The sequence below is a fragment of the Humulus lupulus genome, chromosome 6, assembly GCF_963169125.1.
Source record: "Humulus lupulus chromosome 6, drHumLupu1.1, whole genome shotgun sequence".
NCBI lineage: Eukaryota > Viridiplantae > Streptophyta > Magnoliopsida > Rosales > Cannabaceae > Humulus > Humulus lupulus.
Window position 1 is genome coordinate 215,401,818 of NC_084798.1, and position 16,825 is coordinate 215,418,642.

Consider the following 16,825-nt stretch of genomic DNA (forward strand, 5'->3'; position numbering starts at 1 on the left):
GGTTCGACGGTTCGACGACGTGGGTTTCGAGCTTCTTTGTCGCCGTTGGCTCGATGGGTTCGACAGCCGATGCCGGAGAAGATAAAATGGAGCCTGAGATCGACGGTTTCCTTCGTTTTAGGGGGTTTTTGGGTTTCCTCGAATTGTGTTTGGGAAAAAATGAGAGAATTTCTACAGTTTGGGTTTGGGAAAAAATGAGGTTTCGGGATTGAGAGACTGAGAGAATGAGAGAGTTTGTGTGGGAAAAAATTTGAGTGGAAAAAAAATGAGAGGGGTATTTTTGGTACTTCTTGAAAGTTTAGCACTAATTTGAAAAGTTTATTAGTGCTGGTATTATTTAGTAATTATACCCACTATTATGCATAAATAGTGAAATTTCTCATTTGTAATAAAAATAAGCCAGTGAAATATATTGGGAAAACATTAGAATACTAAAGTGAACAGAAAAATATCAAGAACCACTTTATTTTAAGCAAACTAAGGAGATTAACATCATATAAGCTACAGAGGCAATGAACAATTATAAGGGTAGAACTACAAGTCTATATTGTACCAATTGCGGATACATATTTGAAAAATACATTTTAAATTAGAAAAATAAATTGAAAATACATTGACATTTTAAATTAATAGAAATTTAAAAAATTCATATTTTGATAACAAAAATACATAAATTACAAAGTGATACATATCTGGTTAGTCAACACTTAACAGCTCCAACAGAAAAAGTATTGAAAAAAAATAATGTTTTAAAAACTTTATGTATTTTTTTCACAAAGAAAAATGATTAGATATGTATTTTTAACATATATTAAACATTGAGTATTTTTTCTTGTAATACATTAAGTATTTATTCCGCAAACATTTGAATTTATACTTAATCTATATTATACCAATTGGGGATACATATTTGCTACAAATTAGTTTGTAAAGTGATAAGAATTTTTTTAAATAGTACTATACTTGATAAAAAAAAAATAGTAGCAGTTCTATAAGGGCTTTACTTTAAGCCCTACTGGTGAAGCTCTCAATGTTCTCGACCTTTAAACAGTTTTCGGCACGAATTTTTTTTATGACCGTGTATATTGTAGCTATTTAGAGCATCAGCACGATTTTCAGAAAATTCCGAATAGTTTACGGTACCGAAAACTTGGTTCAAACATGTTGTTGCACGCGTGACTAATTTTTTTATGCGCGTGGAAATTAATATGTTTGAACCTAGTTTTCGGTACTGTAAACTATTCGGAATTTTCTGAAAATTTGCAGGATGCTCTAAATAGTTACAATATATACGGTCATAAAAAAAATCGCACCAAAATCTATTCCCGGGTCGAGAAACACTGAGAGCCCTACCGATAGGGCTTAAAGTGAAGCCCTTATTGAAGAATTGTCCTTCATAAATATACTCTTGCTTTATTCCAATCACAATATTTGTGAACTTTAATAACCTTCAAAACAAAGTTCAACATTGTCTAACATTAGATCTAATTACTTCATCGGAGATTTTTCTATAGATGACAGATCATATATGATTTTTTGCTATAGAAGACTGATCATAAATAGTAGGAATCAAGTACAAGTCATCTTTTCTTCTCATTGTAATACCAAATAACTCTGTCATATCCAAATTTTCATGTTTCATTCCATTGGGGAGTTTCCAATCAAAGTGGTATAGCAAATATGCTAGAGGAAGCTCAACATTGATGAGGCCAAATGACATCCCTGGACATATTCTCCTTCCAGCACCAAATGGAATGTACTCAAAATTATTGCCCTTGAAGTCAATAGCACTGTCAAAAAACCTCTCTGGCAGAAAATTCTCAGGTTCAATCCAATACTTGGGATCTCTTCCAATTGCCCAAACATTTACCATTACTCTGGTTTTCATAGGTATCTCATAACCATTTATGTCACATTTTTCTCTACTTTCCCTTGGAAGTAACAAAGGAGCTGGAGGATGCAACCTTAGAGTTTCTTTAACAACTGATTTTAAATATTTCATCTCATCAATTGATGTTTCATCCACTGACCCTTTTCTGCCAAAGACTTCTCTCACCTCATCTTGAGCCTTTCTCATCACTCTAGGATTTCTCATCATTTCTACCATAGCCCAATCCACAGATAAAGCCGATGTTTCACTTCCAGCCAAAAAGATGTCCTGAAATAAGTCACCATTTTTCATTTCATTATTCTTCATGCTTATTTTCACAAACTTATAGAAGAAGTACTTATTCTATAACAATAACTTTGATAATATAAAGAAGGTGATGTTGATGAAACTTACAAGGATTACTCCTTTAATATTGTCCCTTGTTATGGTGAACCCAAGATCTCCATTGTTATGAAACTTCAGAAGAACATCAACCAAGTCTTCATGTCTTCCACCTTTCTCTGCTGAAATTTCATTCTCTTTTATGTGCTCCTGGATGATATTTTCCAATATCCTTGAAGACCTTAGTTTGATGCTCTCGAACTTAGGACGACTTGTCCAATCAAGAAAACTCAAAGAAGGAAACATCTCTGCAAACTCAAACCCTCCAGCTGCCTTGATAGTTTCCTCCATAATCGATATAAACTCATCATGGTCTCTACTTTTCTTGCCAAAGGCAGCCCGAGATGTGATGCCATAAGATGATTTTTTAACCATTTCAGTAAGATTGATAGCTGACCCAACTTTTGAAGTTATCCCTTCTACAAGATTAAACAGCTCTTCTTCTCTAACGGGTTGAAAAGTTTGAACTCTTGCTGGGCTTAGAAGCTCCTGCGTACAAATCTTTCTGAGCTGTCTCCAACACTCACCATATGGAGCAAATATAATATTCGTACAATTATATGCAATGATCTGTGCAGCAAGAGTTCGGGGTCTAGATGCAAAAACAACATCATGGGTTCTCATGACCTCTTTAGCATACTCTGATGATGAAACTATTAGAATTGGAACTTGTCCAATTTTGAGGAACATGAGTGGCCCATGTTGCTTGGATAAGTCTCTGAGTTTAAGATGGGGTAAAGAGCCGAAAAGCTGGTGCGTATTTCCCACTAATGGTAGTCTCCATGGTCCTGGGGGTAGCTTTGAAACTGAGTTCTTTGTTTGACCTCTTTTCAAAACTATAATCACTACCATAAACACAAAAACGAAGGAGAAGAGGATTGGGATAGAAGGTAGTTGGAGATCCATTTGGAAAGCAATGAGATTGAAGGTCTAATATATTGTTGCACTAATAATTATGGTTAAAAGGACGAGCTTTCATATAGCTGTGGAGTTATGGAGTTAGATAGGGATAAGGATGAGTATTGATATTTGTCTCCGCACCTCCACATGAGGACTACATGAGGTCATACGTTATAAATTGTTAGTCCTGCTTATTAAATTTAAATATAAAGGACTCCATAACGTTATAATTTGCTAGTCCTGCTTATTAAATTGTAAAATAAAAACAAAATTTTGAATTTGATAGGTAACGACACAATAATTTGGAGAATGGGTCCATAAAATCTTCACTTTAATTACAAAACTTTTTTCCTTTTTTGAACAGTTCCGGTTGTACTTTTAAAGACATATTAAACAGGTGTGTGAAAGAGATGTATAGAGGGAAGATATGATTCCTTAATAGTCTTTCTTACTTGGGGGCCTTTCTAATCCCTCACTTCATTTCGAGGATTACATACCTCAAGCAATAGTATCCATTGGATTATTTTTTTAAAAAAACAAGTTTTTGAGATCCAAGGGTTGTTAGAGAAACTTACTGACAAAGGTATAAATTTTATCAAAATTGGCTACCGACTCTACATTATTCTGAAATATTTTCAAATAGCAAGAAGGAAATTTCATGTTATACGCATGATAATTTAGTAAATTTTTTTAATATGTTATTATTTTAAATATATGACAATTTTAATTTTTTAGATAAAAATACCCCTAACATTCAAACACTCATTTTCTCTCTCAATCTGAACTCTCTCTCTCTCACACATCGCTCTTTCTCTCACTCTCTCATTCTAATCTTGTAGATCTCGAAAAAATACTAAAATTAAAAAAAAAATCGCATTAGGGATTTCGGGGCATTACAGTTACCGGAACCACTAGTGTTAAATCACTTATCGGATTAGGATTGACTTGATAGTCATCCACTCAGGAGGGCAGGATTCCTTATCCTAGATGCCCATCATTACGTGAACTTATTTGCATACTTGAATAAGGCTATATTTGCTAGGCATGTGCCTTATGATTTAATGACATGTTATTACTATTCATGAGCATATTGAGTTTTCTTGCTGGGCTTCGGCTCACGGGTGCTATGTGGTGCAGGTAAAGGCAAAAGAAATCCGGACCATTCTTGAGTTGGAGAGCTTAGGTGACGATGTGTAAATATGCAGCTGCTCGACCGCCACGACCGAGGGTTTAAAGATGTTGACCCTCGTTTTGGTCAACTGACACGGAGTTAAATACTTGATGTGACAAAAGGTATTGAAACAGATCTAATGGAAAGAATAGTAAACGACACAAAAATATTATAGTTGTTCGGCCCCAAGAATTAGTAATGACCTACGTCCACTTAAGCTATTATTGATATTGAATCTCAAAGGAGTGATCAAAGAACTAGGGTTCTCTGAGTTTCACAGACCTTAGAGAGATGAATAATACAATCGTAAGATAATAGCTCTAATTCTCTTGTAAAGTATAAACTTAAATCAGCTAAAAAGTCCCTTCATTGAGCTATTTCTCTCTATTTATAGGCTCAAAGAGGATTACACGAATTAGTTACATATATTCTTTCCTAAATAATCGGATCATCATGGATCATGGGAGGTAATCTCGAATATGATTACAATTGTACAAGATTATGTCAAAATATATGGAGTATACGACCAGGCTGGTCGTATATAAAATCCAAATGTTATGTCAAGGGAATTTCACTGGTCGATGGTCGAACAAAACTTCTGCCAGGTGTCAGCCACGTGTTAAAAACGTCTGCCACGTCACCCATGCCTGCTTTTTGGATAACATTTGCCCCCCAAGTTTATTTATTACGACCAGCAATAAATGAACTTTAAGGAAAATGACTCTTCGATTACCCCACCAAATCTCTCAGAGTAGTTCGTGCCTTCTTGGAAAAAGTGGCATACCCCTGTCTAATCATGCCTTTTCGATTCCCAAGCAATCCATTGACAGCTATCACTCTCCCCCATTCTTTGAAAAGAGGAAACTTATGATTACCTCTTTTTTCATGCTGCAAACGAAATATATAGCCTCCAGAACTTCCTTTTTCTTTTTACGCAAGCTATTTTTCTATCAAGAAACCCTAAGTCAGAACCCCTACTCTCCCTGAAGATCATCTTTCGACGTTCCAGGAATCAGTCGTTTGTTCACCTACGCTCGGAATTTCTTCAAAGCTTCATAATCTTCGCATCGGTAAGCTTTAGAACTTTTGCACTCTTCATTTTTGTTGTGCATGCCGATGTAAGTTAGCTTTTAGGTTCTGATATTGTCTGCGTTCTTGGGTTGAGATGCATGAAAATAGGGTATTTATCGAGTGATGCTAGATAGGATGGTGTATCTTTTCCATTTAGGAGTTATGAATCAGTTTGATAGTCGAGATCATAAATTTAGGACGTAAAATCGAAGTAAAAATTTGATTTTTATGCTAGTTGAAAAACTGAGTTTTTCCCGCCCTTACTGAAGTTGAAAAAGCTTTTTCAGAAAAAAAAAAAACTGTTTACTTTCACTTTTTGATCTGTTTTTCAAACTGTTCGCATGGAAAAGTTAGTTTTTTGCTAAAATGTTGTTGTATAAAAGTTTGACTTTTATACACGGCCAGCGTTATTCTAACCGACTTTCTAGACTCTTCATCCTCACCTCCCAATTTTTCTGTTCGTAGATTTTAATGCTAGATTTGTGGGGAGGTGAGAGGCCGATCGAAGACGATCTTCTTGCGCAACTGCTTAAAGGTGAAGAACAGCCTGCCCAGTGCATTCACGAGATTCCTTTCTCTAGACTCTCTCCTTCCAGACCTCAACCATCTGCAGCCAGAATGGGTTGTGTCAAATCCACTGCCCAAAAGAAAAAGCCTGAACATACTTCAAACCCTCCAACTCAGCCTGATTCGCAGGCTGGGGTTCCCTCGACCAGTGGTCGAGAAAACACTGTCCCAGACCCTCTTATCCAGGTTAGGGCTCGCCCTCGACATTCAATTCTTCCTGATGTCGAGTGGTATCTTTCTCCACTTAGCCAAGTAACCCCCAGGTTGCTTGCTAATTACCTCAGGAAATATTGCCTCACTGGGGTAACTCTCAAAATCCCCACTGCGGAACAGAAGGCTAATTTGCATGGAGGCGTTTACAGCGCCTGGTCGAGGTATCACATAGAGGCGGGGGCTGCCCTTCCTCTCCATCCATTCTTTCAGGAGGTGGCGAACTACTTTGGTGTCGCCCCTTTCCAAATTACACCCAACGAATATAGGATGCCTGCTGCACTCTATATCCTTTATAAACATAAAAATTGGCCAGAGCCTACCCCCCATGAGGTCAATTATCTCTTTGCCCTTAAATCCAACCCCCAACAGTCTGGTACGAGGTTCTTTCATTTTTGTCACCAGGAGACCACCCGAACCTTCCTAAGTGACACCACCCACATCTCCAATGTGGGGAAATACAGTCAGGAGTATTTCCTTACGCCTGACATGGTTGCGAATAACCTGGCCTTCGCTCGAGGAGGTAAATGCCTTTTTCCACTAGTCGCTGTTTTTACTCAGCAAATTTCCTTGTATTTTTTTGAAATATCTTGTGCTTTTCAGGCCCATGGTTATGACCAGACCCAACACCAGACATGGTGTTGAGGTCTGCCACGTTGGCCAGAATGACAGATGGTGAGAAGAGCGTCAAGTCTCTGGTCACTAAGGCTAACTTGAGGCTGGCTGGCCTCCTGGCCCCTCACCAGGATATGAGTGAACCCGCGGCGGTAAGTGTTAGGAAAATATTGTTTTGCCTCAATGGAAATGATTATAATATTACAACTCTATGCAATAATATTACAAGTAAATATAGATTGATTAAATAAGGTTACAACTCTATAACTGAAAATACAAATAAACCAAAGAAAGGGAGAAGATGATGATGAATAAGAGAATGGTGGAAATACAACTCAAAGCAAAATGTTACAAGTAAACGAAAATGTTTGAAATAAAGAAAAGAAGATTACAACCTTTGAACAAGAAATACAAGTAATAGGAACAAGAGAATAAGTAGAAAACAATGCAATAGAAAGAAGAACAAAAACAAAAGCAAACTCTCACTTACACAACCTAAGTGAAGAGGATTGGGGATCACCAACTTGAACAAGGTATAAAACCTTTGTCCAAAAGCTTATTTCCCCCTAACTCAAGCACTAAGGGATCTCTCTCAGATATAGGAAAAGCTTTCTGGAATTATCAAGCCTCAAGGTGTTTCTTGCCAAGTGCTCTAGTGGATAGAAAAGTTGTGTCTTACAAGTGAGCTATAGGCTCCTATTTATAGAGTTTAGAGACACCCTTTGAATTTCAAATTCCACCAACCCCCATGGCTGTTACCAATGTTTAATTGGATTAATATGGAATTAAAAAAGAGATTTGGGAGTTATTTGGGTTTTTTGAGCCGTTCAACAAAGGTTGAAAAAACTGAAAATTTGGTCAGTTTTTGGTTTGTGGCCGCGACCAGAGACATTAGTGGCCGCGGCCACTGGTCTCTGACCCACAGGCCGCGGCCACTGACCAATTTCAACACAAAAATTGTGCTGTTTTTCCAAACGGTTCCAAACCCTCCCAAATGATTTTGTAACTCCCAAAACACATTATTGGGGTTAAAATCATATCTCTAACAGCCATATCACATATGGCTTTTATGAAATTCATCTCAATATTGTGTAACAACAATCTTACACAATAAAGGGTAATATTTGGAAGTTACAAATTTGTAACACCAAATATGTTACATTATTTGGATATATCTCTTATATCTAAATATTGTAACTCTCTATTATATGTTACAATATGTGACACACTTTGTCACATTTATTTAATCTAAAACATTATATTATAATATAATATAATTTTACATTATATTATAAAATAATATAACATTCCCCCACAAGATTAAATAGTTATCTATTGTAACACTTATTTAATCAATCATTATACTTTGAAATATAACATATCCCCCACTTGATTAAATAAGAACTCTCTCTTATAGGAGTCATTGCATTAGTGCATAAAGTAAACTGTTTTTCAACTTGAACTTTACTATAGTGTAATTATCACAAAATTTGTCGAAAAATTAGGTTGCACTAGGCATTGAACCTTCTTTTCATGATGACAAATCGGTGATAACACACACTCCTTTGCAATGTTCACTTGAGACCTCTATGTCTCGCTTTGCACCGTTAATGGCCATGTGCACTTTCCATTCATGGACGTTCTTGAGAATACTCCCAATTCTCATGAGAGGCGGCACCACCCCTAGGTCCATATAGGTAGAATTCTTACAGTATTTTGTTACCAAAAATACTTGTCTTTACAAGACTGAACTCTATTAAAAAACCTTTCGGTTTTAACCCTCCACATGGTAACACACAAGTACTCAATATCTCATATGAGACTTGTTTTGAGTACAACTAATATTCACTTGAATGACTTGTTATTACCTATTGAACCTAACACTAGTTTAATAACTAGTGTTAAGATAGGTTACCATCAATCGTGAATCTCTTTAGGGAGTTTAAGTCCCATCCCTCGAGATGATGCAGCCACTAAATCCCTCGTTAGTGGCTTAGTGAAAGGATCTGCCAGATTTTCACTAGTTCTCACATAGGATATTGAGATGACTCCTCTTTGAATCAATTCTCTTACATATCCATGTCTTAGACTAATGTGTCTAGACTTCCCATTATACACTTCGTTGTATGCTCTAGCCAATGTCGCTTGGCTATCACAATGTATCGATATAGTAGATACATTATCTTTGATTAGGGGAATCTCTATCAACAGATCCCTTAACCATTCGGCCTCTTTGCCGGTAGCAGCTAAAGCTATGAACTCTGCTTCCATAGTGGAATGAGATATACAGGTTTGTTTCTTGGAACCCCAAGAAATTGCACCTCCACCAAGTGTAAATACCCAACCAGTTGTGGACAAGTTGTCCCCAAGATTGGATATCCAACTTGCATCTGTATATCCTTCTAAAATCGAAGGAAATTTGGAGTAGTGAAGGCTTAGTCCTTTGGTTTTCTTAAGATAACCTAGGACTCTTCCAATTGCCTTCCAGTGATCCACACTTGGATTACTTGTAAACCTACTAAGTTTACTTACCGCAAATGCTATATCAGGTCTAGTACACTGGGCAGCGTACATTAGACTCCCTATAGCACTAACGTACTCCAATTGAGCCACCGGTCTTCCTTCATTCTTCTCTAGTTTTACACTATGATCGAATGGAGTATTGGCATCTTTAACCTTGAGATGGTTAAATTTGTTCAATACTTTCTCAACATAGTGGGCTTGCCCTAACGCAAAACCCCCACTATGTTTCTTTATTTTGATACCGAGTATGGTATCAACTTCTCCAAGATCTTTCATCTTGAAGGTTGATGATAGAAACCTCTTTGTTTCATCTATCACTTTCATGCTATTACTTAAAATAAGCATGTCATCCACATATAAGCAAACTATGGTCACATATCCCTTACAAGTTTTGGAATACAAACACTTGTCACCATTGTTATGTCTAAACCCATTAGACATGATGGCTTGATCAAATTTCTCATGCCATTGCTTAGGAGCTTGTTTCAATCCATATAAGGATTTTACAAGTCTACACACTTTATGTTCATATTTTGGTAAGACAAACCCTTCGGGTTGTTCCATATAGACCTCCTCATTGAGGTCACCATTAAGGAATGTCGTTTTGACATCCATTTGATGAACATACAAGTTGTGTATAGAAGCTAGAGCGAACAAAATTCTTATAGAAGTTGTTCTTGCAACAGGCGCATAGGTATCGAAATAATTGATACCCTCTTTTTGCCTAAACCCTTTTGCTACTAATCTAGCTTTAAAGGTTTGGATAGTGCCGTCAGTATGGTATTTTCTCCTAAATACCCACTTACACCCAATTGGCTTAGACCCCGGTGGGAGGTCTACCAATTCCCAAGTGTTATTGGAAAGAATGGAATCCATCTCATCATTGATGGCTTCTTTCCAAAATGCACTATCTCTCGATTGCATAACTTCTCTATAAGTCTTAGGATCATCCTCAACGAGAAGTACAATAGGAATTTTCCTAATGACTTCCTCTCTATTTCCTTCTACCATATAGAACGAAATTCGTTGAGGATCTATCCCATCCACTATTAGACTTTTATGATTTTTAAGCCTTTGACTTCTTCTAGGTTCAAAGGGTTGCTTTACATCCTTTTGAGAATTCTCCTCTTGAGAATCAACTTTGGATGTAGAAGCTTGAGAATTGTTCTCATATAACAAATTCTCCTTTAGAGATGTTGAAGCTTGAGAATTATTTTCACATAACATATTCTCAAAGAATTCAACCTCTCTAGATTCAATCATAATATTAGACTCTAAGTCTAATAGCCTATAAGCTTTACTATTGTTGGCATAACCGACAAAAGCACACTTTATGGCTCTTGAACCTAACTTTGTTCTATTAGGTTCATTTTTCTTGCAATATGCAAGACACCCCCACACTTTGAAGTACCCTATGTTGGGTTTTCTTCCTTTCCATAACTCATATGGAGATATCTCATTTTTCTTCATCGGTATTCGATTAAGAATGTGACAAGCGGTTAAAAGCGCTTCACCCCATAAGTTGAAGTTCAACTTAGAAAACACCAACATAGAATTTATCATCTCTAGATAAGTCCTATTTTTCCTTTCGGCAACACCATTGTGTTGTGGTGTATAAGGTGCAATGCACTCATGAATTATACCATTTTCTTCACAAAATGTATTGAATTCATTAGAGAAGTACTCTCCTCCTCTATCACTTCTTAGCACCTTAATCTTTTTATTTAGTTGATTTTCAACTTCTAATTTATACAATTTAAAAGCATCAAAAGTCTCATCTTTATGCTTTAAAAGAAACATATAGGTATATCTACTAAAATCATCTATAAAAGTAAGAAAATACCTTTTACCACCTCTAGTTAAAACACCATTCAATTCACAAAGATCACTATGGATTAAATCTAGTAAATTAGATGATCTTTCTACACTAGGAAATGGTTTCTTAATCATTTTCGCCTTAACACATGATTCGCATTTACCATAGTTTTTAATATTGCATGCAATCATACCACATTTTACTACTCTTTTCATTGTTGAAAAACCTATATGCGATAGTCTAAGATTCCACAAAAATAAAGAATCATACTCAACAATATAGGCGGAATTAACATTTTTATTGATAACATTGAAAGTTACATCATTGGTGCACAATTTGACCATACCTTCACAAGAGTACCTCTTTCCCAAAAATACATTTGATTTGGTAAGTATAAGTTTACCGGACTCAAAAACGGCTTTAATGCCGGGCTTGCCAAGCAAATCACCACTTACCAAGTTTCTACTCATTTCGGGAACATAAAGTACATTCACTAATGTAACTTTCTTGCCGGAGGTGAAGTAGACATCAATAGTACCTTTGCCAAGTACCTTGGATTTTCCCTCATTGCCCATTTGTATCTCATGGTTGCCTTTTGACTCTTCAAAGGTCTTGAATAATGATTTGTCATAGGTGACATGGACGGTGGCACATGTATCATACCACCACCCTTTCACCTTGCCTTGGACCGCATTCACCTCACTGAGGGTAGCAACTATGTTTTCCTCTTGAGTTGCATTCACCTTAGGTCCTTGTTGGTCTTTCCTATGTCTACACTCTCTAGCATAGTGACCCTTTTCCCCACACACGAAGCAAGGACCTTTCTCGCCCTTAAACTTGTTTGGGTTGGTTTTTGGACCCAAAGGTTTCTCATTACCCTTTTTCCTTTTGTTTTTGGGATGTTTTGGTTGTGACACCGCATTTGCTTTGGAAGTCTCTCCATTAGACCCCTCCACAAGTTTATCTCTACATATCGATTCCTCTTCGATTCGAATATGTTTTTGGATTTCCTCCAAAGAATAATCCTCATTTTTATGAAGGATTCTTTTCCTATAGCTCTTCCAAGTTGATGGTAATTTAGCCACAATAGCACCAACTTAAAAGGCCTCGGGAAGCTCTATCTTTAACACTTTCAATTTATTAACAATAATTTGCAATTCATGTATTTGAGGAAGAATAGGTTTATCACCAAAAAATTTGAAATCAAAGTATTGAGATATCAAAAACTTTTTGGTACCTTCCTTTTCCGCCTTGAACTTTTTCTCAAGTGCATCCCAAATCTCCTTGGCTGATTTGGTCTCGATGTAGAGGTCATAGAGCCTATCGGATAAGGTGTTGAGGATATGACCCCTGCAAAGAAGATTGTCCTCCTCCCTCTTCCTTCTTTTCTCCACCTCCTTGGGAGTGTCTTTGTCGGATGGCTCGGCTAGAGGAGCCAAGGAAGACTCAAGGATGTAGGCGATTTTGAGAGTGGTTAATAGAAACCTCACCTTGTCTTGCCACCTAGTAAAATTGGATCCATCAAACCTATCCAACCTTACTAGGTCTTGGTTCATGATTTTGATGGTTTCCCCTTCCATTGAAACAAAAAAGGGATAAGCTTTTGAATGTTAGGAAAATATTGTTTTGCCTCAATGGAAATGATTATAATATTACAACTCTATGCAATAATATTACAAGTAAATATAGATTGATTAAATAAGGTTACAGCTCTATAACTAAAAATACAAATAAACCAAAGAAAGGGAGAAGATGATGATGAAGAAGAGAATGGTGGAATTACAACTCAAAGCAAAATGTTACAAGTAAACTAAAATGTTTGAAATAAAGAAAAGAAGATTACAACCTTTGAACAAGAAATACAAGTAATAGGAACAAGAGAATAAGTAGAAAACAATGCAATAGAAAGAAGAACAGAAACAAAAGCAAACTCTCACTTACACAACCTAAGTGAAGAGGATTGGGGATCACCAACTTGAACAAGGTATAAAACCTTTGTCCAAAAGCTTATTTCCCCCTAACTCAATGTAATATCCAACATTTTCATAATACATTTATTTATAATAAATCAGAGTATTAATACATAAAATGTACAAGTTTACAAATTTAAGAAATAGTAATGGAAAAATAGTGTTTAAAATATGATTTTATGTTTTTAATGAGATTAAAGAGAGAGAAACTTGAGTAGTCAAGTATTGGACCCAAATGTCATATAATTTTAATTGGGGATTTTTATAAAATTAAGAAAGTTTTGCTAAAGGGCTTATTTGAAAAGAATTTTAATATTTTGGGTCCAAGTGTAATTTTAAAAATAATTAAAAAAAAAAGAAAAGAAAAGGCTTCAGCCTTTCTTTTTTACCCGAGTCTCTCTCTCTCTCCTCAGAAAACCCCTCTCTCTCTCTCTCTCTCTCTCTCTCTCTCCTCTGCGTATTACTGTTGCCGACGACGCAGGAGTACTTTCCGGCCACCATTTTTAGCCACGCGCCAGACCGTTGGATTCAGAGGCCTCCGAACTATCGCCCTACGCGGGAATCTAGAGCTCACTCGCCGATTAAACACCTCAACCACTCGATTTAAGTTCGGCCACCCCGCGACTTCAAAGTTGCGATTCGGCCACCTCGGGCATCCGTTTTCTGATCCGTCACCACCATCGTGCTCCTCGTGTTGTGGGCTTCAAAACCCAATAACTTGTTCCTACATATACCATAGTTGGGTGGTGGGCCCACCACGAGCCACCGCGATCCACCGTAGACCGACGGTCGAAACTTAGTGTTCGAGGTTTCGAAGTACGTTTTGAGTCTCAGAAAATCATCGTTTGACTTATTGTGGAACCCGATCATTTTGGATTTGTATGGATTTGATTGATTGACTCTTGGTGAGGAATTTTAAAATAAGCTAAGGACCTAAGGTAAGTAAATCTCACCTTTTGTGCTTAAGTGTAAGATGCATGACTACATTGATTGTGTACATCTGATGAGTTAAGTATGGTATGATGATGATGCATATGATAAGTATGTGAAGAATGGTTATATGAATATCATGATAGTGTTGTGTGATATGACTTTGATGAATTTCGTGATATGTGAAAGATGTCTTACTTGGTTAAGATTGATATGAATTATGTGCAAGTATGTGTTCTTATGTTGATGAATGTGTGGATTACTGTTATGTTCATGATTTTGTTATATGTTATGATATATGAAGCGTTTAAGTTTTTAGGCTGGAAACCTTAGACCTGAGCCATAGCTCTACATTAAGGTATAACAACGCCACCAACCCAAAGCTTCATGTATTATAACTAAAGATGTTTTGAGTTATATGAGATGTGATACAATGCCTTGATTGAATACCATCAACATGAATCATGAACATGAACATTGGCATTTCAGCATCAGCATGTATGCATGGCATGTACAGTTATGTGATACATTATTATGTGATATAAGACCATGCATATGAATATGAGAAAAGTTATGAAATGCCTTGAAAAGTCTTATGTAAAGTTAAACATTTAAATGACACAAGGCTTAAGCAAAGTGATAATAAGATGTTTAAAAAGGGTGCCACTGTTTTGATGAAGCAATCAAGTAAGTTCAGTAAAGAAGACGGAAGTCTATAAGACTTATAGTGGCTGCCCACTAGTGTGAGCTAGGTCAGAGTTGACCATTCAGATATGTTTGCCATGTTTCCGTCTTTCTCCTCCATATGTGTAATAAGTATGGCAGCTATGGCAACGATGAAATGAGTGTTATGATGAGCCTAGCTGAGATGATGGCTAGCCGAAGGAGAACCCATGGGATTCTATATGATATGTGTAGCAAGCCCTGCAGGCATTGGCTGAATCAAACAGTGTGCACAAGTGATATTGGGCCCATAAAAATGTGAAACTAAAAGAAAGAGCATAAAAGTAAAGTTTGAAAGTGCATGAGCAATAAATGAAATGCATAAGTATATAGTCAGCATATTAGTATATGTGCACTACAAACTCACGACATTCATGTGTATGTGTATGCATGAGATTTGCTTACTGAGCGTTAGCTCATTATGTTATTTTCCAACATTTTTCCAGGTGTGGCTTTAGCTGTTGAGCAACTTGTGGAGCACGGACTCAGTAGCAATGCAATAATGGTTTAGAGTTTTCATATGGCTGCCTTAAATTTAAAGTATTCATATGTGTAATAATTTCTTCTAATAAGTTTATATAAAAGTTTTAAATTTTCTGTATTTCTTCGTATCATTTTATTTAATTCTTTTGGTCAAGTGCCTTACATACTCGTAAACCCTAGAATTACGAGTATGTGGCAGACGTACCCTACCTTAGGGACGTTACACTCAAGCACTAAGGGATCTCTCTCAGATATTGGAAAAGCTTTCTGGAATTATCAAGCCTTAAGGTGTTTCTAGCCAAGTGCTCTAGTGGATAGAAAAGTTGTGTCTTACAAGTGAGCTATAGGCTCCTATTTATAGAGTTTAGAGACACCCTTTGAATTTCAAATTCCACCAACCCCCATGGCTGTTACCAATGTTTAATTGGATTAATATGGAATTAAAAAAGAGATTTGGGAGTTATTTGGGTTTTTTGAGCCGTTCAACAAAGATTGAAAAAACTGAAAATTTGGTCAGTTTTTGGCCTGTGGCTGCGGCCAGAGACATTAGTGGCCGCGGCCACTGGTCTCTGACCCACAGGCCACGGCCACTGACCAATTTCAGCACAAAAATCGTGCTATTTTTCCAAACGGTTCCAAACCCTCCCAAATGATTTTGTAACTCCCAAAACACATTATTGGGGTTAAAATCTTATCTCTAACAGCCATATCACATATGGCTTTTATGAAATTCATCTCAATATTATGTAACAACAATCTTACACAATAAAGGGTAATATTTGGAAGTTACAAATTTGTAACACCAAATATGTTACATTATTTGGATATATCTCTTATAACTAAATATTGTAACTCTTTATTATATGTTACAATATGTGACACACTTTGTCACATTTATTTAATCTAAAACATTATATTATAATATAATATAATTTTACATTATATTATAAAATAATATAACAATAAGTGCCACTGCCGAGGGAAATCCCGAGCAGCAACCACCAGCGTCTTCTACTCGACGGAGACCGACTGGGGTTACAATCAGGGAACCCACTGGCACTCCCTCAGCAGAAAGGTCTTCTGCCCCTCAAGGGAAGGGAAAACAAAAGGCAATCGAGACTGTCGTAGACTTAGACGAGTCTTCTGACGAAAACGTTATTGCTATTTCACTCTTAGATAACTTGCCAATTCCCTGCCATTTATTTGACGGGGACGACAATTTTACATATGCTCCAAATCTAGGGCCAGACTTCTTCATGCCAGAGAGTGAGTGTATGACTAGTAGAGTCAATAGTGTAGCGACAAGTAGTAATAGCTCCGGTATTGGACTTTGTAATTTTCTTTATCTCTTTTCTGATGTGCCATAACTTGTCATCTATTTTTGGCTTACTGTCTGCATATTTGTCTCTTTTGCAAATATGGCTTTCGCAAATGTTTTCGATCTGTACAGCACTCAAGAAGAAGAGGTTCCCTTGGTTCGAAAGAGAAAATCGACCAAGAAACATGACGGCGAGTCTAGTCAAGTACCTTCGGCCAAGAAGAACCGAGCAACCGATCCTTCAAAGGATGGGCCC

The 16,825-nt window shown here is 36.8% G+C and overlaps 1 protein-coding gene across 1 annotated transcript; it reads right to left on the reverse strand.

The window, feature by feature from the left end:
* Window positions 1-1,393: 1,393 nt before the first annotated feature.
* LOC133783221 (cytochrome P450 71D11-like) lies at window positions 1,394-3,333 on the reverse strand. Its single transcript, XM_062222767.1, has 2 exons — window positions 2,285-3,333; window positions 1,394-2,158 (listed from the first exon to the last, which is right to left on the reverse strand). The coding sequence occupies exons 1-2, from the start codon at window positions 3,176-3,178 to the stop codon at window positions 1,523-1,525; spliced, it is 1,530 nt and encodes a 509-aa protein (XP_062078751.1). The 5' UTR covers window positions 3,179-3,333; the 3' UTR covers window positions 1,394-1,522.
* Window positions 3,334-16,825: the final 13,492 nt, after the last annotated feature.

What these genes read in the sequence shown, in the direction of transcription:
- LOC133783221 (XM_062222767.1), bottom strand. Translation starts at nt 3,178, where the DNA reads ATGGATCTCCAACTACCTTCTATCCCAATCCTCTTCTCCTTCGTTTTT. An exon ending in ATATTAAAGGAGTAATCCTT is followed by an intron (nt 2,159 to 2,284) that starts GTAAGTTTCATC and finishes GACTTATTTCAG; the next exon opens with GACATCTTTTTGGCTGGAAG.